The 23853-nt window shown below is 67.3% G+C and overlaps 1 protein-coding gene across 8 annotated transcripts in view; it reads right to left on the reverse strand.

The window, feature by feature from the left end:
* KCNQ1 (potassium voltage-gated channel subfamily Q member 1) overlaps positions 1-23853 on the reverse strand; it is a 322108-nt gene that overhangs the window by 227793 nt on the left and 70462 nt on the right. For 7 of the 8 annotated variants that reach the window (XM_047070497.1, XM_047070498.1, XM_047070496.1 and 4 more), the window contains exons 3-10: positions 14747-14873; positions 14430-14508; positions 13884-13980; positions 13287-13428; positions 4869-4979; positions 4083-4178; positions 1862-1984; positions 900-1044 (exon numbers count right to left, since the gene is read on the reverse strand). In XM_047070497.1, coding sequence (XP_046926453.1) covers positions 900-1044; positions 1862-1984; positions 4083-4178; positions 4869-4979; positions 13287-13428; positions 13884-13980; positions 14430-14508; positions 14747-14873 — 920 coding nt within the window. Of the gene's footprint in view, positions 1-899; positions 1045-1861; positions 1985-4082; positions 4179-4868; positions 4980-9447; positions 9450-13286; positions 13429-13883; positions 13981-14429; positions 14509-14746; positions 14874-23853 lie in introns of all 8 variants that reach the window. The other variant, XM_047070503.1, reaches the window with a different exon arrangement.

The following is a 23853-nucleotide window of genomic DNA, read 5'->3' on the forward strand; positions in this document are numbered from 1 at the left end:
AGGCTTCTACCCACCCCGACCTGCCCATTAGCATTTGCAGAGAGCCCCCATTTGCATCGCGACAATGGTCCTGCCCCTGAATCCGGAGTTGGGGGGGCCGCCGGGCACTCGTTGGCACAATTGTTCCTTGTGCCCACTCCGGGGGGGCGGCGGGGAGCGCGTCCCGGGGGCTCACCAGCGATGTGGCCAAATTCAGGCCAGAGCGGAATCTCAACCGCCTGCGACGGGGCCACGGTGGCCCGGTGCCCGGAGGGGTGGGTGCCCCTGCCCGGTCCACCGACAGCCCCAAGGAGCAGGCAGCAGCCGCAGCCCTTTTCCGGAACATTCTCTGCCCTTCTTCCAGGGGACTGTGACCAAATGTGGGAGGAAACACCGGGGGTCAGCCGCCCGAGAACCAAGCACTTGGTGGGCCAGGCGCCCGTAAGCACAAAGGGTCAGGAACAATATACGCTTGTCCCCCTTCTGCCACATCTAAGACAGTGACACTGCCCTCCCGACTACCAATGTGCCAGCACGTTCTGGTGGGTGCCGGGAAGAGGTCCAAGGAGGGAGAGACCCACACGGCGGTGACGCACGAGCAGAGGCATGCGGTGTCGAGGACAGACGCGGGCACGCAGCGCTGGCTCGGGACGCCCGGCCCCACCCACTCCACCAAGACCGGGGGGTCCGCACGCATGGGCCACCTCCCTTCTGCCCGGCATGGGGCGCCGGCCGCACAGTGGGACCGAGGCGGGGCCCGGCACCCGCAGCCCAGAGTCCGCAACAGAGCCGGAGGAAGGGTCCCTCCGGGGTGGGGTCTGTGGGGGGAGGGCAGGGCCTTGGCGGGCAGAGGCCGGGTCAGTGGGAGCTGAGCGCCCGTCCCCGTCCCCACACCGCCACCCTGGGCGAAGGCTCCTCACCAGAGCTGTCGCAGGTGTCCACGGAGAAGTGGTCTGGCCTCCGCTTTTCTGACGCGGGCTCGCATGTGATGTGGGGGACCGTGAGCGTCTTCTCTCCGGGACTCACCCCGTTGTCCTTGTCCAGTTTGAACTTCTTCTTCTTTACCTAAGACCACGAGCAGTAAGCTGGCGCTTCCCGGGGGTCCCCAGCCCCAGAACCCCTTAGCAGCCCCCAAGGGCACCAGCCAGGGAGCCAGGCCTCAGGGCCAGCAGACAGGGGTGCTGTGGGGGGGCTCGGCACAGGCGCTGCCTGGGGGCTCGGGCTGAAGGGGCCGGCGGACGGGAAACCGGACAGGTAAACATACAAGCAGGCACGTGGGGACTAGGGCTGTGGCCACCGGGAGTTCCGGCACGCGGTGGGGGCCATCGGGGGGACAGCCTGGGGCCGGCAGAGGTGATGTGGAGGAGGAGGTGCGGGAGCCGGTGAGGGCGTTTGGCAAGGGAACAGCGAGTGCAGAGGCGTCAGGCAACGGGAGGCCTGGGTGCCCCCCTCAGTCCCCACACCGGCCCCATCGTGACACTCTTGCTCAGAGCCTGCCCGAGCCCCCTGCACCACGACCCGAAGACCGACTTCCCCGAGCTGGGGAGAGACCTCCGTCCTGACCGGCACCCGCTGTCCCCGGCACAGAAAGCCTGACATCAGGGCCCTCTCAAGAGCCTTGTTCCCAACCTCTGGCCAGAACCCAGCCCATCCTGTTCCCAGGGGCGCCCCCTGCGGGCCTCCCACAGTCCTGCCCTGGGAGCACCAGCCCTATGTGGCCCCGAGCCAGGGGGACCCCCGGGTCGCAGGACCCAGCACAGGCGCCCACCCCCAGGGCCCAGAGTGGCACCAGTGCCCTGATGTGGCGCCGCTGAAATGCCAGGGCCTCCCCCCGCCCCCCGCTCACGAGGGATCCCTGCAGGAAGCAGGTGGGGGCTGTTACCATGACGGACTTCTTGGGCTTGGGGCTGGGGGACAGCAGCGTGTGGCTCCGGGTGGGTTTCCGGACGTAGATGTTCCAGGTGGAGGACTCGGGGTTCTCGGCCGCATAGCACCTCCACGCCGTCTGAACAAACGCAGGGGAGACGCCATCAGCCGCCGGGCCCGCCCGCACCCTGGCCTGCGTGCCAGCCCCCCACCTCCCGGGGCTGCTCCCGCGCCAGGCGGCTCACGGCCTAACCCACGGGCCGGTACCCACGGCTCGGGCGCCACGGAGGCCCCACGCGCAGACGCAGACACCCTCCGGCTGCCTCTCCCCGGGGCACGCACGGCGGGTGCAGGGACGGACACAGACACTGAGGACACCCGGGGCCTGTGGGACACCAGGCAGTGGGGCAGGGGGCGTGGGGGGGCGTGGGGGGGTGTGGGGGGGCGGGCCCCTCCCAGAGGCCCACACATGGGGTCCCGGAGCCCAGGCACGGCCTGCCACCGTGGGGAGCCTTGGACCCGCATCCTAGAGAGATGCCCGTGGCGACCGCCACACAGGAACGACCCAGAGGAGGGGACACCACTGCACGGGATCCGAGTGGAGGACACACCGTGTCCGGGTAGGCAGCAGGGGACGGACAGCAGGGAGCAGACAGGGGAGCTGGCAGGGTTCGTGGGAGGCCGTGACACCACCCAGGACGGGGACCTGGACAGGCACAGCAGCCCTCCCTGCCCGGGACGCTCAGGGGACGGCCACAGGCCTGGCCCCTCCACGGCCACGTGCCACCTCTGTGTCCCACCATCCCCACAAACGTAAGGCCGCCGCCCGCTTCCCGCCCGGGTCCGGTCCGCGTTCCCTCCTCCGGGCCCCAGTCCTGCCGTGGCGGACATGTCCGCACCCCTCGGGCTCAGCACCCGAGCCTGGGCTTCGCAGGGGTGCTCACCCCCAAGCACCGGCTCCGCCAGGACCCCGCCGTGCCCCCCTCCCGCCGGCAGCCTGCCCACGGCGGCCTGGGCTGGTTTTACGGGCCTGATTTATGGTCTCCCCGAAAGGAGAAGCTGTGGGCCGTAAAACCAGGCCTGAGGGGGCCCGGCCCCTCGGCTTTATGGCTGCGGCTGCTACTTCCTTCCCGTCCTGGTCCACCGTCCAGGCCCCAGACGGTGGGTTCCGGAAGGGTCCGGAAGGGCTTCAGAGGAATGAGGGGGCGCCCCTGGCTGAGCGAAACCTGGTGGCTGCTGCCTGTGCAGGGGGCCCTGCCCGGGGCGGATGGCGAAGGAGACCAGGGCCCCGGGGGTGACCCCAGGACCGTCCCTGAGGGGCATTCGGCACTGGGTGTGGCTGTCCCGCTGGGCAGAGGGCCCCACATCTACGGCTGGACACCCACAGGGCCTGGGCCCCAGGACCCCTGCCCAGCCACGCCCCGGGCGAGACCTGGGCCCGCTCATCCCTGCTCTGCCCCCGGGCGGGGGCTGGTAACCGTCTGGGACCCGGTTTTCGGCCTAAGTCTTTGTTGCGCTAAGTTGAGAGCCAGCCGTTCTCTGGTGTATCTGGGAGCCTGGGGTCACGGAACTGAGCGTCCAAGGGCTCCAGGCCACCCCCCTTACCCTGCCGCTCTCAGCCTCTGTCTCCTCCAGCACCCAGGCCTTGTCACAGCGGCCTCGGGGTCCCCATTGGGTACTGAGGGGCCTGTGAACCCAGAGCGTGGCTGTGCTGTCGGCTCGCCAGGCCTCACCTGCTGTCACCTGGGAGTCCCTAGCCCCGTGGGATGTGGGGAACACCCCGGAGGTACCCCTGCTGCACAAGCAGGGCCCTGGACCCTTGGGGTTTCCCTCCCAGACTCGCCCTGTGCTGAGCAGGGGGGGTGACCACGAAAGGAGGCCACTGTGGCTGGAAGGTGAGGGGCCCGCAGAAAGTTCGCCCCAACCCGGGACGGGCCAGGGCACGTCCCTGTCCCCTGGCCCGCCCCCCCCAGGACCCACTCTTCCAACAGGACCTCTAGGGAGGGAGGTGGGCGCCCCGCGTTCCCGTGCCCACCCCGTCGGCATCGCCCACGCTCCCCAGAAGGCCCGAGCACGTCTGTGTGGTAGCACGGGCTCATCTGTGTTCCAGAGGGACCCGTAGCAAGAAGGTCTCGTGAGCTTTGTGGCCGAGGGTAGTTCCTGGTTCCCAGAAGGGACACCAGCGGCGCTTAACCCGCCGGCGCCAGGCCGGACGTCAAGGACGGCAGGCGCGTCACCTGAATGAGGGAGGCTGCGGCCGGGATCTGCCTGTTGAAGTGTTTCTGCCTCTGCTTCTGCTGGACCTTCAGGGCGAAGCCGGAGCCGAGAATCCCCTGGGAAGGAGCAGAGACGGGGGCTCGCGTCCACGCAGGCAGCCACCGCCCGGCCCGGCCTGTGGGGCACAGGTGCTGGGGACACGGGGCGGCACCGGGGCGCTGGCTCGGGCAGGAGGCGGCCCCGTCCGAGGGGGACCGCGGCCGCCTCCCCAGGATCGCCAACGGGATGGATGGGGCCGGCTCGTCAGGGAGGGAGCTCCCCGTCCACAGAGGGGATCAATCACGCACACACACAGATGCACACGTGCTCCGTGGGACACACGCAGGTGACCACAGAGTACACACGCAACCCACGCACGCTCACCACACACAGCAGGCGCACCCAACACACGTGACATGCACACCTCCATGCGCTCGGGGAGCTAGAAGGTGTGGCCCTCGGGATCTGTGATTTCTCGGAAGGACATGGGTCAAAGCGGGGCCCGGGCCACCGCGCAAGGGAACCAGCGCCCCCACCAGGCGGACAGACTCCGCCTCTGCCCTCGCCTGGCGGCTGCTGTCGGTGTCTCCCCGAGACCCCTTGGGCCGAATGCGTCGGCCGCACCCCACCGGCCTCCACCCACACCTGCTGCAAAGCACCCTCCAGGAGCAGCGGGGACAGGGGACTCCCAGGGGCCTCTGTGAGTGGGCTTGCTCCCGGGGGGAACCCTGCCCGCCCGGGAGCCAGGAGGAGGCGGGAGCACCTACCGCCGGGAGCGCGAAGAAGGATATGGCGAACACAGAGAAGCAGGAGGCAATGGTCTTCCCGACCCACGTCTGGGGCACCTTGTCCCCGTAGCCGATGGTGGTGACCGTGACCTGCGGGAGGCGCAGGGGGGGCGGCGGTCAGGTCCAGAGCCCCGGGACGGGTGACCGTCGGGCCCGAACCCGCCACTCTGCCGACACAGACGCGGAGCTCCAGCCGCCACCACCGGGACGGCCGAGGCTCAGCCCATGCCGGTGCGAGCCCTGCAGACGGCCGGGGCCCCCCAGACCCGGTGCCTCACGGGAAGCGGGTCCCCGGGCGTGCGCAGGGGGCCTGCCACCAGACGCGCGGCCAGGGGGCCCACCCCACGGGCCACCGACGTCGCCGTGCCGCAGCCCCCGGGAGGCCGGAAGTGCGCACTGAGGCTGGTCCTGCACCAGGAGCCCGGACGGGGATGATGCTTCGCTTCCTGACGCCGCCCCGGGCGCCAGATGTTCCAGTCGCCCTTCTTCCGAGAGGACCAGACGCAGCTCGAGCCTTCTTCTCGGTGGGGGAGCCGACCGGCAGAGCCTGCGGTGGGCCCACGGGCCCAGGGCCGCCCCCGCCCCCGCCCCCCAGGCTTGCGTCCTGCTTGCCTCTGAGGTTTGTCCCCCGGGGCCTCCGGCGTGAGCCTGAATAGACATCCTGCAGGACGTGAGCACGCGCCCTGGCTGCACCACTCAGCCCCGACATGCCCGGCCCCCGCCTGCCCGGCGTCTGGGGCCTGGGGCCGCCCGTGGGCTTTGCAGGAGCCTGGCCCGGGGACCTGGGGCCTCACACCCGCACGGCACGGCACGGCAGCAGGCTCGGTGGCCCAGGGTGGCCACGTGGCCTTCTGCCTTTGAGGTCCTCCTGTGCCGGCCCTGTGGTCACGGCCAGTCCGTTCTGGGAAGCCCGGCCTCTCCCCTCTGGAGCCTCCAGGCCAGGCCCAGGGCAGGACCAGGAAGGTCTGCGTGGAGCCCTCACTTGACATCCTGCCCGGAGGAGTCCCAGAGGAAGGCGGGACGCAGGGCCGGGGCCCGGGAGGCCCGTTTAACAAATTCCGACTGAGAGCAAGGCCCAGGCGGGAAGTGGCGAGGTCCGCCTCATCGCCGTCCGTCCCGGGACCCCGGTGGGCGCCTTCCACCAGCCACGGGGCACGGAGGGAGGAACCCCGGGGCCACAGGCAGGCAGGGACACACGTGTCCGCTCGCAGCAAGAGGGGCCACGGCGCAGGAGGCCCGGTGGCACCAGCGAGCGCATCAGCACGCGGCGGGTCCAGACAAGCGCTGGGCGTCCACGAGGGGGCCGGCCGCTGTGGAGTCTGGCCCGGGGCGCCTGCCGTGGTCCTGGGCCTCCCGCGACGTCACCGTCCCTCAAAACCACACATCTCGCCGCGAGCGCCCAGCGCACTGAGCCGCCTACTGCCCGGCCCCTCGAAGGGACCAGCCGAGCCCGTGGAGGTGGGTGCGTGCCCACAAACGTGCCCCCCACGCAGGCGGCACGGCACACACGCGTGTGAGCATCTCCCGCACGCTCGGAACGAGCGAGGGCCCGTAAGGAGGGGCCGGTGCCCACGCCGAGCCCTCCACGCTCCGGGACTTGCACGCGGGCCGCGCACGCCTGGGCCTCGGCGTGGGTACCGGCGGGGCAGAGCCAGGGGCAAGCCTGACGGTCAGCTGGCAGGTACGGGGGCCGCCCCTCGGCTGCGGGCCGTCCTCCCCGGAAGGCCTGCGCCCCATGTGTGAGGCCTGGCCCACAGCTGTCGGCTCCGAGGGCCCGGGTGCTCGGAGCGAAGGCAGAGCTGGGGCTGCGGACGGGGTGAGGGCATCTGAGACGCCGCGCCAGCCCTCTCTCAGAAAATACAGTTTTTCACAAAATTACTTTATGTATAAGAACACGGGATGGGCCTTACATTGCGATGGATTCATATGGACACGTTTTTAGAACCCCGTCGCGTTTGCCTGCGTGCTGAGTGTCGTATAACCCGGCTCCTCAGTGATTGTCGGGAGCGTAAGGCAGTCCCGAGACCAACAAACTTGGGAATGGCTGCAGGGCAGGGAGGGGTGGGGAGAGGCAGGGGGAGGCAGGGGCCGCCAGCAAGGCACCGCCCACTCAGGGGCAAGGGGGCACCGGAAAACTCAGGCATCAAGACCATCGATACGAAGGTTATAAAAATACAAACAAAATGCACGCTGACTGGGAAGCAAACGGGGGGGGGGGGACAGGGCAGGGGCGGCCTGGACGGCCCTGGGGGCTAGTGGGGCAGGGTCCCCGGAGACCCTCTCCCCCAGCAGACAGACCCGCGCCCCGCAAGGCGGCCCCCTCGTGCCATTCCCTGGCCCTGCGCCGTCTGGGGTGCTGGGGCTCCTGGGGACCGGTGGAGATCAGGAGTGCCCGACCAGGCATCCCCCACCCCGGGGAGGGCACACGCCTCTCAGACCCCATCACAGACTTGCTTTGTCAAGTTAACGACGTCCTTCGGCTCTTGGAGGAAACGGCCCATCCCCACAGAGCTGTTTGTTTTTCCCGAATTCAGAGACACGGGCAGCTGCGGGAGGGTGCTAACTGCCCAGCGCTTGCCACGCACCCCTGACCGGGGCGCGCCAGGGGGGGACGTGCACGCCCGGGCCCGCAAACGTGAGGGGACCCAGAATGACCGCCGGGGACAAGGCCGTGTGGCCTCGGGGACAGGCCCGTGGGGGCAGGCGACCGAGCTGTCCCCGGCCTCTGGAAGCCGCCGCGGGGGCGCGTGCTGGCCTCTGCGTCCCCGCTCACACGAGGAGGCACCTGGAAGCTTCCCCTCACACACACTCCGCCCTGGCGCGGGAGGCCCTGTGGGCCCCCAGCGAGATGGGAGGGCCAGCCCAGAAACCCCGAGCTGCCGGGGAGGCGGGTGGCCCGCGGCCACCCCACGGGCCTTGCCTGCCGGAGACGTCATGGCTGTCCGTCCGCGAGCAGGCGTGAGGACCACGCTGGCGGGTACACTCAGGGGCTCGCACCGCAGGCCGACTGTGACAGTGTCCTGAGGTAGGGACCATCCCACCGAGGGGGAGACTGAGGCTGAGAGGGCAGCCACGGTGCGCGAGGCCTCACCGCTGGTAAGTGACTGAGCGGGCGCGTTCCCACGACCCCGGGAAGGCTGCAGAGCAAACCCCGGGCCGGACGCTGTGCCACCAGCCTGCCCCGAGGAGGCTGCAAGGACACGGCCGGGGATGGGAGAGTCACAGACCGAGCGGGGGGCCGGGTGGATGGCGGGACACCTCGGGCAGCAGGCTTCTCGGGCGCTTGTCCTGAGGGTGCGCCCGGCACCAGCCCCCGTGGGGCCCCAGCCTGGCTGGCGGGAAGCGGTCGTGGAGGGGACAGACGCACGCGGGGGCCAGGGAACCACCTGGCCAGGCTTCCTTTCCGTGGGAAGGACTCAATAAACAAACCCAGACCCACGCAGATCAGAGCCTCTCAGTGAGCGTATCTTCCCATTCACGGAAACCCTGGCGCTCCGGGCCACAGACACATCTGCTGCCCTCCTGGGCTTGCAGCCCCCGCGGAGAGCCCCACGTCAGTCCTCGGAGCCACTCTGCTGCCCCTCCATCTTACGGACGGGGAAACTGAGGACCGGACCAGTCACGTGCTCGCTGGCCCCGGACCCAGTTCATCGGTGCAGCCGAGCAGGCATCCGCGGACTCCGTGGCCCGCCCTCCTTGTCTCCGCCACCAGGCCTGATGAAGGGCGTCATTCATTCCCGAGCCCCTTCCCTGCGGCGGGCCTGGCCCAGGGCCTGGGATGGGGATCAGAAGCGTGGGGGTCCTTGGGGTTCCGGGAGGCCAAAACACATGCACGGAAAGGGGCCATCCTGTGAGGAAGGTGCTGGAGGTGGGGAGCCGGTCAGGGGCAGAGCAGGACTCTCAAAGGCAGAAGGGCTAAGGGGCGTGAACGGGGCATCACGGCAGCCATGAACACCGTAGCGTGAGTTGGCTTGCTAAGGGTCTGTCACAAGCGTCTGGCTTTGGGGAAAGCCTAGAGAACACGGGCTGGTGACAGACCCCCACAAGGTGCAGCCCGCCTCCGCTGCCTCCTCGCCGGGCGCCTGGGGCCCCAGACCTCCCGTGTCCTCGCTGATTTGACTCCTCCCACAGTTTGTGGGCAGAGGCCCGCATTTTGTACCCAGTTTGCAGATGGGCTCACGGAGGTTGGGCGACCTGTACCAGGACGCACACGCGGTCCGCGGTGCGGCTGAGATGCAGTTCCACGGGTGGCTCTGCCCCCCGCTCCTGACCACGGCTTCCTATCTTCCTGTTTCCTGAGGCTGACCACGTGTCTCTCCCTGGGGCCGAAGCTGGAAAGCTCCTACCCTCAGTGACATGAGCTGAACCCCCCCGCCCCAAGAAGAAATCAATCCCGTGTACCACCCTCACTGGGCCCACCAGGTCACCTGAGAACTCCTCCCCGGGAATCAGCCAGTGCACAGCGAGTACAAGAAGATGCGCTCACCCTGCGCACTCCTACGCATCCTGCAAAACCCACTGTCCGGGTCCTTCCCTGGGGAAGGCTCCCAGAGCCCACCACTCTCACCCCTACCTGATGTCTAACGGGCACAAGACTGTGCCTGGGGTCCCGCGGACCTCGCTTCCCAGCTGCACAGCACTCTCAGGCTTTGCAGAGAGCTCCAGCAGAGAACGAGGCCTGGAACGGGTGGGGTCTGAGCGCTGGGCTGGGGGCCCAGGGCCTCGGTTTTTCCAGCTTCAGATGAGGTGCACGTGGACGTCTGGGGGGGTCCTGTCCTCACGCAGGCCCTTCCTCAGCCCCCAGACCCCTGTGACCTCACACTACCAGGATGTAGGAGCCCCGGAGCCCGGACCCCTCTGGAGCCGCCAGCTGCCGAGACTGGCAAGGGTCGGGCTGGAACGCAGGGACGGGCTTCCAGCGTTTTTGCGCTAAATTCTAAATTTAGACGCGGGGGGTAAACAGAGCCCAGCAGCCTCCCGATTTTAGAGACCCCCGGGCGCTAAACAGAGGAGCCCGTGTTTGCAAAAACGGCTTTTCCCTCCACTCAAACTTTAACACAAACAAACGCATTTTGTTCCAAGGGCACAGAAAAAGGTCTTAAATCCTCCCCAAACACCTCAGCAGCCAGGCACGGGGCGCCACACCTGGGGGAACAGGGGGCTTGCACACCAGAGCCGGGCGTCCCTACGTGGCGTGGGGGCACGGGGGCGGGGGGAGACACGCAGCCTTTGAGCTGTCACCCTCGCTGGACAACCTAGGGACTGGGGCTGGGGGAGGCGAGGGGACTTCTCGTGAAGTCTGGCCGGCACACGGCGGTCCCGGGCTGCGGAATAGCGTCCCCCCAACATTCGTGTCCGCGAGACCCTCGGAACGGGAGTGCCTTGGGAAACAGGGCCTCTGTCGAGGTGGTCACGTTAAGATCCCGAGCTGAGATCGTCCTGCTTCATTCATCCAGGCAGGTCCCAAGCCAACGACAAGTGTCCTTACAAGAGGCAGGAGATGCGGCCACCAGCGCGGGGACGCCCGAAACCCCCGGAAACTAGCACGGGCAGGAAGGACCCTCCCCGAGAGCCTCCGCGGCGGGCGCAGCCCTGCCCAGGCTTTGATCTCGGACTTCTGGTCTCCAGACTGGGGGAGGACACGTTTCTCACGCTTTGAGCGCCTCGGTCTGCGGGACTCGGTTACAGCCACCCCGGGAGCCCGGCACAGCCACTGTCCTCGGGGCCACGGACGGAACCGCTCCACGGGCCCGTCCGTGCTTCGTTCGTACCACGGACACCGCTGGACCTCCGTGCTGAGGACACCCGGGGCCGCCCCCGTGGCACCCACAGCCCTTCTCCCACCCACCCGCCGGACTCCCGCGGCCCAGACGCCCCCTCGCGGGCTCTGGCCCGCGACACGCTGAGAAGCGGGTCTGGCTTCTGGCCAGCCCCCGGCCCGGCCGTGGGGAGTGAGGCGGACCCGGTGTGGGGACCGGAACCCCCCCCCGCCCCAGCACGGCCAGCAGCCTTCGCCCTCCCCCCTCCGCCCCCCCGGGGTGGCCCCTGGCGGCACCCCCCTCCTCTGCCCGTCCCGGACGGGGCGCCTCGGGGCCCCAGGCCGGCGCCCCCCCCCCCTCCCCGGAGAGGCGAGCGGGGCCGGGCCTCGGGAGCGGGTCGGGAGCGACTGCCGGGCGCAGTCACAGGCCGCCACACTGGCTTCAAAGCCCCAGTCGGGGCCGGCCCCGTCTCGCTTTCCTTGAGCTCTGTTTGTCCGCGACGCGCCAGGAACACAGCCCATAACTCAAGGCTCGGGGGCCGCTCCCGCCCGGACAGCTGCAGGGGCAGCCGCGGCGATGAATGGGAGCCGTTTGCCCCGGAGCCCCGGGGGGCGGGGGGCCCGGGGCGGCCCAGAGGCGCAGGGCCCGGCGGGAACAATGGCCGGGCCAGGGCCCGCGGTGGCCGAGGCTGGGGCTGCAGCTGACGGCGAGGGCTGGGGCACCGGTGCCAAGCTGGGCACAAAGGGGCCGTTTTCCCGGCCGGCGGGCGGATGTTTGCACAGGTGTGGGAGTGGGGGCGCTGCTCCGCCAGGGGGGGGGGCAGGGGAGCAGCCTCGGCGGCCCCGGGAAGGCGGGGAGGCCGGTGCCAAGGCTGGGCACCGCTTATCAGCCGGGCCCCGGGCGCTCACCCACACACCTCCTCCCGGCTCCGGACAGCCTGTGCCCGCACGGGCCCGGCACCGGGACCCGCCCCTCCCCGCCCCTCCCCGCCCCTCCCCGCCCCCAGACCTGCCGGGGCCCGCCTCGCCTGGGCCTACGGGGGCACGGGCGCACGGGCAGACGGAGGCGGGAACCCGGGCTTTCCTCAGCCCCGAGTCGGGTCCCTCGAGCGGCCTGGCACGCTGGAAGCTTCCAGAAAGCACACAGACTCGCCCACGTCGGGAGCCCCCTCTGTGTACTCGGCCTCACGGGCGTGGAACACGGACACGGCAGGGGCATGTGTCCGCCCGGGGGGGCCGCCGGGTGGCTTCCTGCCGCACCTGGACGGACTGGGAAGGGCCTCCTTTCTGGAGGAGGGCAGGGAGCCCCAGAGGAGAGCAAGGCCCGCTTTTTCCGGAAGGAAGAGGCTGGGGACGGACACGGCCGGGGACGGCGCTGGCCCCGAGGCATCACCACACCCCGTGAAGGCCAGGACCCTCTCCTCAGCCCCTCCCCGATCAGCCCGGACATCGGCCGCCCCGCCCCCAGCTCCAAGGGGCTCCCCTCCCCACGCAGCCGCACTCAGCCTGAAGCAGGGGTCGGTGTCCACTGCTGTCTCCCTGACCCCCGCTCCTGGCCCCGTGGGAGGCCCTCCCGGGCACTAGCTGCTCACACCCCAGAGCACTTTGAAGGAGGGAGCACCGTACCCCACGGAAAGCTGGGGAGTGTGGGGGCCCGGCCCGTGGCCCGCGCCCCTGTCTCTCCCCACAGCACGCGTCCGCCCCGGGCCGCCTCGGGGCCTTGTGCGTGCTGATCCCGGGCCCGGGTCCACCTGCAGTCAAGTGCCCGGAACCCCCCTCCCCTCGAAGCCAGGCTGTGGGTGGAGGGTGTGGTCAGGGGCGCCCTTCATGCCCTGAACAGTCTCCCCACGGCCCGCACGGCGAGGACGCGGCCAGGACTCAGGGCGCACGTGGCTGGCTGAGGCCTCACCTGGCTGTCCACAGCAATGACTGGTCCTCAGCGGAATGTCCCCTTGGCCCCCTGCAAGGCTGACCCGCCAGGACCCCTGCCCGCCCCCCACCCCGTGGGGCCCTCTCCCTTGTGACCCGCCTCTCCTGCAGCCTCGCAGCCCACGGAGCCGAGAGCTGCCCAGCCCAGCAGGGCCACTTACAGGTGGAACTGGGGCGCCGGGCCCTGCCCTCCGTGCACCCAAGGAGCCCATCTCCACAGCCAGGAGAGCCTGGGGGCCCTGTGGGGGGGGAACCGGCACCTCTCCGGGCCGGGCCCAGCTACGGCACCCGCAGGCAGGCCTGGTGCCCGGCCAGAACAGGGGAGCACTTCTTCCTCGGGAGGTCCCCCCGCCCTCATGTCACGGTGCTGTCTGCCGTTTAACGTGGTGCTCCTTGGTGCAGGGATAGTCCTGGGGCCAGCGCAAACCCTCCCAGACGGCAGGGCACACGCCTGACCCCGCCCTCCCTCCCCACCAGGGTGAAGGGCAGCAGAGGGCCCGGCCCCGGCACGTGCCCGGAGACGAAGGGTCGACTGTGGGTCCCCCCCCTCGGAGCGAGGGCCCCCGCGCCGCCGGCTCCCAGCGCAAACCTTCCCGCGGGCACCCTTTCCCACGTTCACGTGAGGAGCCCGTGGCCCGAGCCCGCAGTGCCCTCGGCCCCCGTGGTGGCTTCCCTCCCCTCCGCTGCCCGGGACGCCTGTCTCTACTTACCACCCCCCCACCACAGAGCATCCGCGTAGCTGCCAAACTCCACTTGACCTGACTCGTTCACGGCGTCCTTCTCGGCCAGGTACACGAAGTACGAGGAGAAGATGAGACCCAGGAAGCCGATGTACAAGGTGGTGATGAGCTCCTGGGGGCAGTGCGGGCACAGGGGTGTGGGTCAGCGGAGCACTCACGGCCGCCCAGGCCTCTGTGACCTTCCCGGCAGGCGGCACAGGCCGGGGGCCTGCCCGGTGCGAGCTCGGCCTGTCCCAGACGGTTCCACGTGGATCCCACGTGGTCCACATGGCCACGCGGGGCCCGTCTCCACCCGTCTCCCCACTGGCCAGGGTCGGGCCCCGGCCGCCACATGGACAGACGGGCCGGCTTACACAGGCTCGCCGGCCGCCCGGCTCTGCCCCGAGACCCGTGGTGACGCGCCCGTCTTCAGTCGGGGGACTGTTCCCGCCTGCCGCTTTCACATTCTCTCTCCACCCTGCACGTCTGCCCTTAGCTCTGCCCCCAGCCTCTTGTCCCCCAGCTGGAAGGAACCCGGGCACATCGTCCGGCCAGCCAGGATGCGGGCGCCCCAGCCAGACCACCCACCTGGCGATGGATGAACACCACAGAACCCAGCAGCCTCCAGGTGCCTCCCTGGCGATCAACGTGCAGCATCCTCAGGATCTGGAGGAAGCGGATGCCCCTGCGGGGGAGACACCTCTGTGCCCCTGCCCCCGACTCACCGGCCCAGGCGCCTCGCAACAGCCCCGGGCCCCCGCTCGGCCCCTCAAAGCCTGGCTCTGGGTCTGCCCGCTCACCGCCGCGCCAGCCTCCCCGCCCCCCCCCCCCAAGCACAGGGTCAGGGCTGGGTGGGGGGGGCACGCCAGGCCCCAGCTGGACCTGTCCACCTCCAAATCCCTTTGGTCCCCAGACCACCTTCTGGGCACGGCCCTGGGATCATCCCGGTTTACAGATGGGCAAACTGAGGCCCCCAGATGGGGGAGGTCATAGCCCCAGGCCCAGAGGTGCTCTCGCTGGGTCTCAAACCCGGGCGGCCGACCTCGCTGTGGCGCCTGAGCGCGTGCCCCCACCCAGCACGCTGCCCCGCGGCCCTCGCACCCCCAGCCGGGAGAGCTTGTGGCCCAGGTGTACCTGATGGCCGAGGTGGCGAACACCTGCCCTTTGGAGCCCACGCAGAGGACAACCATGGAGGCCAGGACCACGATGAGGTCTGGGGGGGGAAGGGCGGCGTGTCAACAGCCAGGCCGCTGGCTCGGGGGAAGGGGCCTGGCGGTCAGGAGGACAGGGCCACTCGGACGGGAGAGCGGCCCTCCGTCTCAGGCACACGGGCCCACCCGGCCCACCTCCCAGCCCCGCTCCCAGGCTGCCGGGTCCCCCTTTCTGGGGAGGGTGCCAGCCCGCGCCCCGAAACCTCGCGCGAAGCTCCCCTGGGTGCACGCACAACTCACCGATGATGGAGATGGGCTTCCGGGCAAAGCGCAGCCGCCCCCAGACGCCCACGTACTTGCTGCGGCAGCCTGCCGACCAGAGGCGGACCACGTACTCCGTCCCAAAGAACACCACCAGCACTATCTCCTGCGGGGCAGAGGGGCGTGAGCCGGGGCCTCCACCCAGAGACCCCCAAGAGCGGCCGGCCTGGGTCCTGGCCTGGGTCTGGCGGGGGGGAAGCACGCAGCCCAGCGGAACGGGCCAGTGGCCCAAGGCCGGACCCCCCCCCCCCCCCAGCAGACACCTGCTGCTCTTCAGACCGGGGCCCAGCCGGGCCACATCCACACCCGGGCTCAGCAGCGGCTCAGGTCTCGCGTCCTCGCCTGGCCCTGAGGCACGTGACGACCTGGGCTCGCGTCCTCCAGCCGCACTCGTTTAAGCCACCGAGCCCCCAGAGCTCAGGCCGTGCATCCTAATTTGCACGTCAGAGAGCATCCATCCTCGTGAGATGGTCCCCCGTTCACCTCACAGCCACCACGCCACCAAGGACACAGCATCCGGGGACACTTGCCAGCTCTGCTGGGGCCCGGGGGCCAGAGCGCCCCAGGGCAGGGGAGGGAGGTGGGTGGCAGGAGGAGGAGGAGGAGGAGGAGGAGGGCAGAGGCCTCGAGGACACCTCTGGCGGAGCCGCTCCACGGCCAGGGCTCAGTCTGCAGTCAGCGCATCTCGAGGAGCGGACGCCGGGACCCCGAGGGCTAACACCCAGGCTACCGAGGACGGGTGATGGGCGGGTGGCTAGGCGGACAAGCGAAGAGAGACGGTATGAAAACCACGTTCAAAGGGAAACAAACGACAATGTAGTGAAATGGACAGATGGATGAGGAGGGGCGGGAAATCCTGACGGATCCAGAACTAGCGAGGAGACTGCACCGGTGAGCACAACTCTCCCAACAGAGACAAGCCGCGGACCCGACGGCTTCGCTGGTGAAACCTACCAAACATCTGGAGAAGAAGTAACCCCGATCGCTCCCAAGTTTTTCCAAAACACTGAAGAGGGGAACACTTCCTGACTTGTCCTGCGAGGCCAGAATGAAGCCAGACAAGGACGCTACACGTAAGGAAAGGAGCCCAGATCGGCCTCCATTGTGAGCACCGGTGCAGAAATGCCCGAGAAAATACTAGCAGCCGGCTCAGTAGCCTGTCGGAAAGATCACACACTGTGACCGAATGGAATTGACGTCGGAAGGGGGGCCCGGCGTATGGAGACCGATCAGCTACAACCCGTCACGTCAACAGAACGGGGTAAAAACGCACGACCTGAGTCGCTGCGAGAAAAGCATGTGACAGAATTGCCCACCTTTTCCTGCTAAAACCAGTGAAATCAGGAACGCAGGGATAGTGCCTGCACGTAATAAAAGCCACACCAGCAAACCCCACAGCACACACTACATCGACGGGAGCTTTTCCTTCATCGCGTTCGACGCTGTGCTAAACGACGCAGCCAGAGCGGCTGGGCGCGGAAGAGAGATAAAAGCCATCGCAATCGGAAAGGACAAGCAAAACCATCTCTGCTCGCAGGGAATGTGAACTTACGTGTAGAAAACTGCAAAGATCACACAGGCACACACAACACGCCGGGTAGATGGTTGCAGAATTCAGCAAGGCGGGTGCGAGTCAAGAAGCACGAAGCAACTGCATTTCTGTGTCGCTTGTATCGTTTCCACCAACCGCGAACGATCTTTAAAAGAAACGACTAAAACAATTCCGTTTACAGGCGCATCAGAAGGAATCCGGGAGTTGTGAGTTAACAGTGTATCGTTTCTACCAACAGCGAATGATCTTTAAAAGAAAAGACTAAAACAATTCCGTTTACAGGCGTATCAGAAGGAATCCGGGAGTTGTGAGTTAACAAAGGAGGCAAAAGCCGGGTGCGGTGAACCCTGAAGATATCATGCCAAGAAATGAAAGGAGGGAGGCACAGCCCCCGTCCTGGACCGCAGAGAAGCTGCCGGCACCAGAGTGACGTAGAGATTCAGCGCTGTCCCCCCAAACCCTGATGGGGGCCATCTGTACGAGGGAATATCACTCAGCCTTATAAAGGAAGGAGGTTCTGACACCTGCCCCAGCAGGGATGGGCCCTGGGGTGGCCCAAAAACCTGCCCCTTGGAGCCCACGCGGAGGACGACCGTGGAGGCCAGGACCACGATGGGGTCTGGGGGGAAGGCGTGACGTGTCAGTGGCCAGACCGCCGGCTCAGGGGAAGGAGCCGGACGAAGACGGCAATGCTGATCCTCCTGCCCCTGGAGTCCGGCCCTGGCAGGGGGCCTCACGGGGTGACAGGGCAGGTCCTAGTCCGTAGCGCACCCCTGCCCTCCCCGCCACGAGGGGGTGGCGGGACACTGCCCCCAGTGTTGGGGGCAAGCTCAGTGGATACGGGGGGAAGCCTAGGAGAGTTTACCTCTTTCCTGTTGCAAAAAAGTTGTGTTCATAACACTGAATCCTTCGGTGGGGGGGGGTCATGCGTGCCCTGGAGGGGGCAGGGGGCGTGTGACCTCACGGGGGCAGTGGCCACGTGCACCGCCCATCCCCCGCTCCGCAGCCCCACAACCCAGGGCCTGCCCCGGTTGGCACTCAGTGTGGACCCACCGGGCAAACGAGAGAGCGGGGCCGACGGCCCCCCCGCTCGCAAGGCTCCGTCCTGTTCACGTGTCCCCCAAGAACCCGGCCCTGCCGGGTCCCGGCAGGCGGGAGGAGCCCGTGATGGGCGAGGTCTGAATGCACCACGGGCCTCCAGGGTTTGGCCGTCACCTCCGCGTTCCCCAAGTGGAGACACGGGCACCGGCATCTTTGTGGAGGAGGGGTCACCTGGCCACTAGGGGGTCCCCAGAAGAGCCGTCCTCGGGGCCTCCCTCCCCGCTCTGTCTGCACATCCACACACCATCCGGCTTATCAGTCATTTCATAGTTTTCGTTCTTGTTTTCACGCAATTCTTACCATTTAAATCCCTTCCTCAGCTGTGCCCCGCGTAGACTCAAAGCACAAGAAACGTCTTCTGAAAGACCTCAAGATAACGAACTATCAGGGATTGCTGATTGCGGAGACCCGAATCATCTTCGTCTCACTCGTGGGGAGAACCTGGTCCGGAGCTACCCCCGCTCTCCCAGGGCCGGCTGCCTGAGAACACGGACTCCCCCCTGGAGGGGTGAGGTGTAGGAATAATTTAAAGCAATGCTAATCCTCAAATCCTGTTTGAGTTTGGAATGCAGCGCGAGGCCCGGCGGGCCGCATGGGGCGCTCACCGTGTGTAAGCGAGGCCCAGGCCCCGGGCGGGGCTGAGCTCGAGGTGCCATGCTGCCCGCACGCTGGGAGGGGACGGGGACGGGGCATGAGGCGGTGGGACGGATGTTTGCCTGGAGTGCTGGGTGGGGTGGCACTCAGGGTCAAGGCCACAGCCAGGCCCTCAGAGCTGGGTGCTGCGTGCTGGGGCTGCGGGGGGCTCGCCGTGGCTCAAGCACCCCACGGGCAGGCTTGCTGGCCAGCCCGGCCCACTGCTCTCTCTTGAAGCCACCTGTCCACTGGCCTGGGCTCCGGCGGGGGCTGTGGCCCAGCAGGGGCCTTGGAATGTTTTCACAGGAGGGCTGGAGGCTGCGACTGGCCTTGACCGTCCACTTGCAGAGACCGGTGGCAGGGAGACTGCAGGAGGACTGACCTCTGTCATCCCGTGGTGTCACCCCTGATTCAGGTATGACATCCCCCGGACCACAGCAAGCTCATTAGTTCCGGGCTAAGGGAGGCCAGCTTCCAGCCCCAGTGGCCCAGACCCGGGAAGGGTGACCCCCCCACCCTGGCCACCCTCTGTGCCCTGAGTTTTCTCCACCCTGGCAGGAGCAAGCCCCAGACTCTTCTGTCTTTGTTTTCCAGGCCCTAAGCAAGCCCCAAAGGTGAACTACAGGGCGCCCAGAGCCTGCCAACAGCTGTCACCTCCCCCCAGGCTCACTGCTCAAGCCTCTGCTGTCGCTCCCCACTTTCCATACCAGAGGGTCGGGGTCTGTGGCCCCCTTCCCAGGGCCCCACCCCCCTACCCTAACCTGAGAGCCTCCCATTGGCCCGCGGCAGGCCCACACCCCAGGTGCTCCCCTCCCCCCAGCTCCCCGCTCTGGGTCCTTACCCTTCCTCGGTCCAGCTCAATACCCCCCACCCCCTGTGGGCCGCACCCACCACCCCTGTGGAAGCCACGTGGCTCCCCCGCCGATAGCACAGCCAGCCCAGGGGCCCTCTCGGCCAGCTCCACGTGGTGCCTGCGTGACCCCAGGTGTGCAGCAGGTCAAGGATGCAGGCCGGGAGGCCGGGACGCTGAGGGAGTGCGGCCCTGAGCTCTGCCCTGCAGATACAAGGACAGAGGCTGTCCTCCGAGAGGAGCTCTCGGAGACCACAGTCAAACCAGAGGGACGGGGGGACCCCTCCCACCCCGGCCGGTGTCAGCTTCATGGCCGAGGGGCCGGTGGGCCAGGGCGGGTGCTGAGACCAGAGGACAGACCCAAGCATTTGCCATCTGTCAAAAGCTGAGACACGGGCCTCACGGGTCCAAGCGTCCAACTAGCCCCCCACCCTGACCCGCGTCATTCCGCGAGTTTCGGGCCGGACTGGGGCCCTTCCTGTGGGTCTCCCCGGTGCTGGGTGTTAGGGGTGGCTCTCAGCGGTGTTACTGGTGTGATCCGGCATCATCCTACAAACAAGTTCTAACAAAGAACCCAATTGGAAAATAGGTGAGGAATTTGAGCAAACATTTCTCTAGAGAAGACGTGACGGCCAACAGACACCCAGAAGGGTGCTCGCCATCAGGGCGACGCGGATCGGAACCGCGGTGAGATAGCGCCGCGCGCCTGTCACGAAGGCTCGAGTAAGAAAAGATAAGAAACCACAAGTGTCGGCGAGGACGTGGAGAAAGGGAGCCCTCGCGCGCCGCTGGAGGGAACGCAACCTGGTGTGGCCACCACGGCTGGAGCCCAGGTGGAGGTGCCTCGGAAAGTGAAAGTTCCTGTAAGACCCAGGAACTCCAGTCCTGGGGATTTATCCAGGGAAAATGAAGACGCTAATTCAAAAAGATACCTGCACCCCCACGTTCACTGCAGCGTTACTGACGACAGCCAAGGCAGGGCGGCGGCCGGAGGCTGCCCACGGAAGGAGAAGGAAACCCTGCCGTCCGCAACGACAGCTGGATCTCGAGGGCACCACGGCAAATGGCAAATGCCCCGAGATTTCACTCGTGTGGAAACCGCACATACACGCAAAACCAAGCTTGTGGGTTCGGAGAACAGACTGACGGTTGCTGGGGGGGGCGCAGTGAGAAATGAGTGAACTGCTTTGCTTTTTCAAATAAATTGAAATAAAACAAATTTCTTTTAATGTCTATTTGTTTTTGAGGGAGAGAGAGAGAGAGAGAGAGAGACAGCACGCGAGCAGGGGAGGGACAGAGAGGAAGAGGGAGACACAGAATCCGAAGCAGGCTCCGGGCTCCCAGCTGTCGGCACAGGGCCCGACGCGGGGCTGGAACTCAGGAACTGTGAGATCGTGACCTGAGCCGAAGTCGGACGCTCAACCGACGGAGCCACCCGGGCGCCCCTGGGTTTTTTCTTAAAAAAGAGAGTGGCACGGGGGGCGCCGGGGCTGGGGGTCTGTGCTTCATGGGGACGGAGTTTCTATTTGGGAAGACGGAAAGTTCTGGAGACGGAGGGTGGGGACGGCTGCATAACAGCATGAACGTGCTCAGCGCCCAGAGCTCTGCATGCACCTCGACACAGATATGATAAAGTGCATAGTATGCGTATTTCACCACGATTTTATGAAAAGAAAGATTAGTGGATGCCAGGGGCTGGAGGAGGGAGGAGTGGGGAGCGGCTGCCCCCGGTTAGGGGCTTTCCTCCGGGGGGGACGGGAGAGTTCTGGAACGACACGGGCGTGGTGGTTGCACAACTCCGTGAATGCACTGAATGCCACTGACTGCGCCCTTGGAAATGGCGAACGTGGTGCTCTGTGTGCTTGACCACAACAGACACACCGCGGGCCCCGCAGCGGACCTTCGGGGTGGCCCCACGGGGTGGAAAGATGGGCCCCGAACGTCACCCCGCTTGGGGCTGGGAGAGTCACTGCGTGGTCGGCCTGGGGCACAAGCTCCCGTCTTCACGGACCCGCTGCTAGCCCGGTGTCAGGGGAGCTCATGGAACGATGCCAGGCACCCCGCCAGGTCCCCTTCTGCGGGGACAGCAGAGGAGGCAGCGTGCAAAGGGTCCACCTGGGGAGGGGGCTGGCAGTGAGCACGGAGTCTCTGAACGCTCCCTCGCCCCGTTTCATCGCGGTGTTGACAGGGCACGTGGGGCCCTGCACAAGCTTGGGGTCCCTCCCCGGGAGGCTCTGGGCCCTGCCTCGGACACCCCACGGCACGGGCTCGCTGCCCCCGGGACTGGGCCGTGGGGTCCTCGCCTGGAGTCCTGTCATTTTGCTGACAGACTCCCCGGCTGTTTTGGGGGAACTGTCGTGACAGCAGTTCTGCAAATCCCAAGAGTGGAGATAAAGGTTCAGAAACGCAGGGGCTTATCTGGTTTCTCCCGCTGCGAGCGCACACGGGGAAAAGGTTGGCGATTACTCAAGCCTTTCGTAACCGTGTAGAACGACGAGAAGGATGAAGGTCGCTGCTGGGCTAATCTGTTGTTCCTTATCAGCTACTCTGCATCCTCATCAGCGGGAAGACCGTCTAAGGCCCCGCGTGTTTTCAGGCTCAGTGCTGCTGGCATCGCATGACTTAGGAGTGCCGGGAACGTCCCCGCCACGAACCACTCACATGTGACAGAGAGCAAGACGGCCTGAAGGTTAAACCCGCTTAGATTAGCCGACCTCACATCCCGACTCTTGGGACGGAAAATATTTCTTCTTTTGCTAAACAGAAAGGCAGCCTCCCAGATCCTTATCCTTGTGATCCCTGCGGTCTCTGATGTGACTGTTCTATTATCTCGATGATGAAAAATTTCGGAGAGAGATAGAGACTGAACCACAAAGGATTAAGCGCCGGGGACTGTGGGGTGCAGGGGCCCGCGGGTTGTCAGGTGAGAAATGACAAAGAGCAGGAATGAGGGTCAAGGACGAATAGCATAGCTGCCTCCCCGGTGGCCCTGTGGGCGCTGGATGTGGCCCACTAGGGGTGCAGCCCCGGGGTGGGGGTGGGGGCCGCTCTGCAGGAGCTCCTGCCCCCACCACCACCGCCCCGCACCGAGGGCCGCCACAGGGGGCAGGATGCCCGTACTTCCCGGGGTCAACGGGATTTCGCCGGCGGAGAAGCGGTCCCGGAGACCTGGAACGGGGCGGGGGGGACACGGGGACCCGACCAGGCCACCCATCAGGGCGGGGCCGTGAGCAACCAGCGTGAGGGTCTTCCTCTCCTCCCACGAGCCGGGAGGCGTCCCCACGGGGGGGGGGGGGGGCTGTGGTCCCTACAGCACAGGGGCCAGCCCAGCTGTTCTGACTCCAAGCGAGACCCCATGAGCCGCAGGGGGAGCTGGCCCGCGCATTCCCGGGACAGTCAGCTGGCTGCAGAGTGCAGAGCAGGCGTGCAGGCCGCTCAAAGCACCCTTTGTTCAGGAGCTGCCCGTGGCCAGCTGCTCCCAGCCGCGCGCCCGCGGTGAGGGCTCTGGGGCCTCCCGGTGACATGTGCTGGGCACAGCTGGGGCCCTCGGCCCACACTCGCGCCCACCAGCCCCACCCGCGCCCGCCAGCGCTGCCCCACCTCGGCCCGTGCTGGGGCGGGGGCCCGTGTGCCTGGACCCCTTTGCTCCCTGGTCCACACGGCCCGTGGGCCAGGCCCCGGGTCAGCCACTGGGGGTACAGGGAAGGGGTTCTGCTGCCCGAGGGGAGCCCTGCGCCGGGACAGAGGCCACTGAGGGCCCCTCTCCCCCACAGGACGGCAGGATACGGCATCCCCAACACGCAGGCGGTGACCCCGGTGGGCCCCACAACCGTGCCAATGTCCGAGTGTCCTCGTCTGTAGAGTGGGGGTCCTGGGGTGCCTACTTCCCAGGGCTGTGGGGAGGGCTGACGTTAGGCCGCTTGGGCCTGTGGAAAGACCCAGAAGACAGGGTGGCACTGAAGGGCCTCAAGACAGAAGCGACCTCCCGGGGGCAGGCAAGCAGGTGGGAGGGGGGGCTCGGCACAGAGGCGTGCAGAACCCTGACCCGGTCTGGGGCTCGCACGCCGCCCCCGGACGCCCGAGTCCACCCCGGATCTGTGTCGGAACCCCCACTCTGCCCGCAGCACAGAGGGCCCCTCCTGATCTGACCCCTGACCCCGTGTGATGCACCCCAAGCCTTTGACGCCTCCACCTGGACCTCACCTGTGTCTCCCTGGCCCGACCTCCCTCCTGCCGAGGCAGTGGGACTCATCCCAGCCCAGGGGACCCCTCCCCACCTCCTCAGCTGTCTCCCGAGCTGGGGGTCTGTCTTCACATTGGAAGCACGGTCCACACCGAGCCCCAGCAGGGCGCCCACCTGGTGCTCTAAGGGCCACACGGGAAACTCTAGGTGGGGGACATGCCTGCTTCTTCCCCCGCGCCCCCTCACCCGGGGTGGGTGCTGCCTTCCGGGGGGGCTGGGGGACCCAGGAAGACCCAGTGTCCCCAGGCCAGGCGATACTTCCCTGTTGTTGGGACATGGACCCCCACCTCCCCCCCAGCACGGGTCTGGGACCCACCTGCCTGAAGTCACCGGTGGTTTGGGGCCCCACAGCCTCTCCCCAATAGGCTAGCCACCCTGAATTCCCGGGAGGGCCCCGCGAGCCATCAGACAGCAAGGAGACAGGAGCCCCCCGCCTGGAGGCCGACGGCCTGGACGGGCCTTGGGTGCTGCCCCACCCCTTAAACACAGTCACGGGTTTGGGGCGACTCAGGAGACACCGGTCCGCGTTCTCCCGAGAAGCAGCCCTACCTGCCAGCTGTCTGGGGTGGCCATTCTGCGGGCCAAGCAGGCCAGGCCATGAGCCTCGATCCATCACCATGGGGACGGATATTCCCATCTACCCAGCAGCCGGGGCCTGCAAGTGGGCAACAGCGGCCGTCCGGTCCCCTGGCCTGGTGAGGGGCCGC

The sequence above is a fragment of the Lynx rufus genome, unplaced genomic scaffold, assembly GCF_022079265.1.
Source record: "Lynx rufus isolate CCGP_SWC_20201006 ecotype Redwood Valley unplaced genomic scaffold, mLynRuf1.p SCAF_9, whole genome shotgun sequence".
NCBI lineage: Eukaryota > Metazoa > Chordata > Mammalia > Carnivora > Felidae > Lynx > Lynx rufus.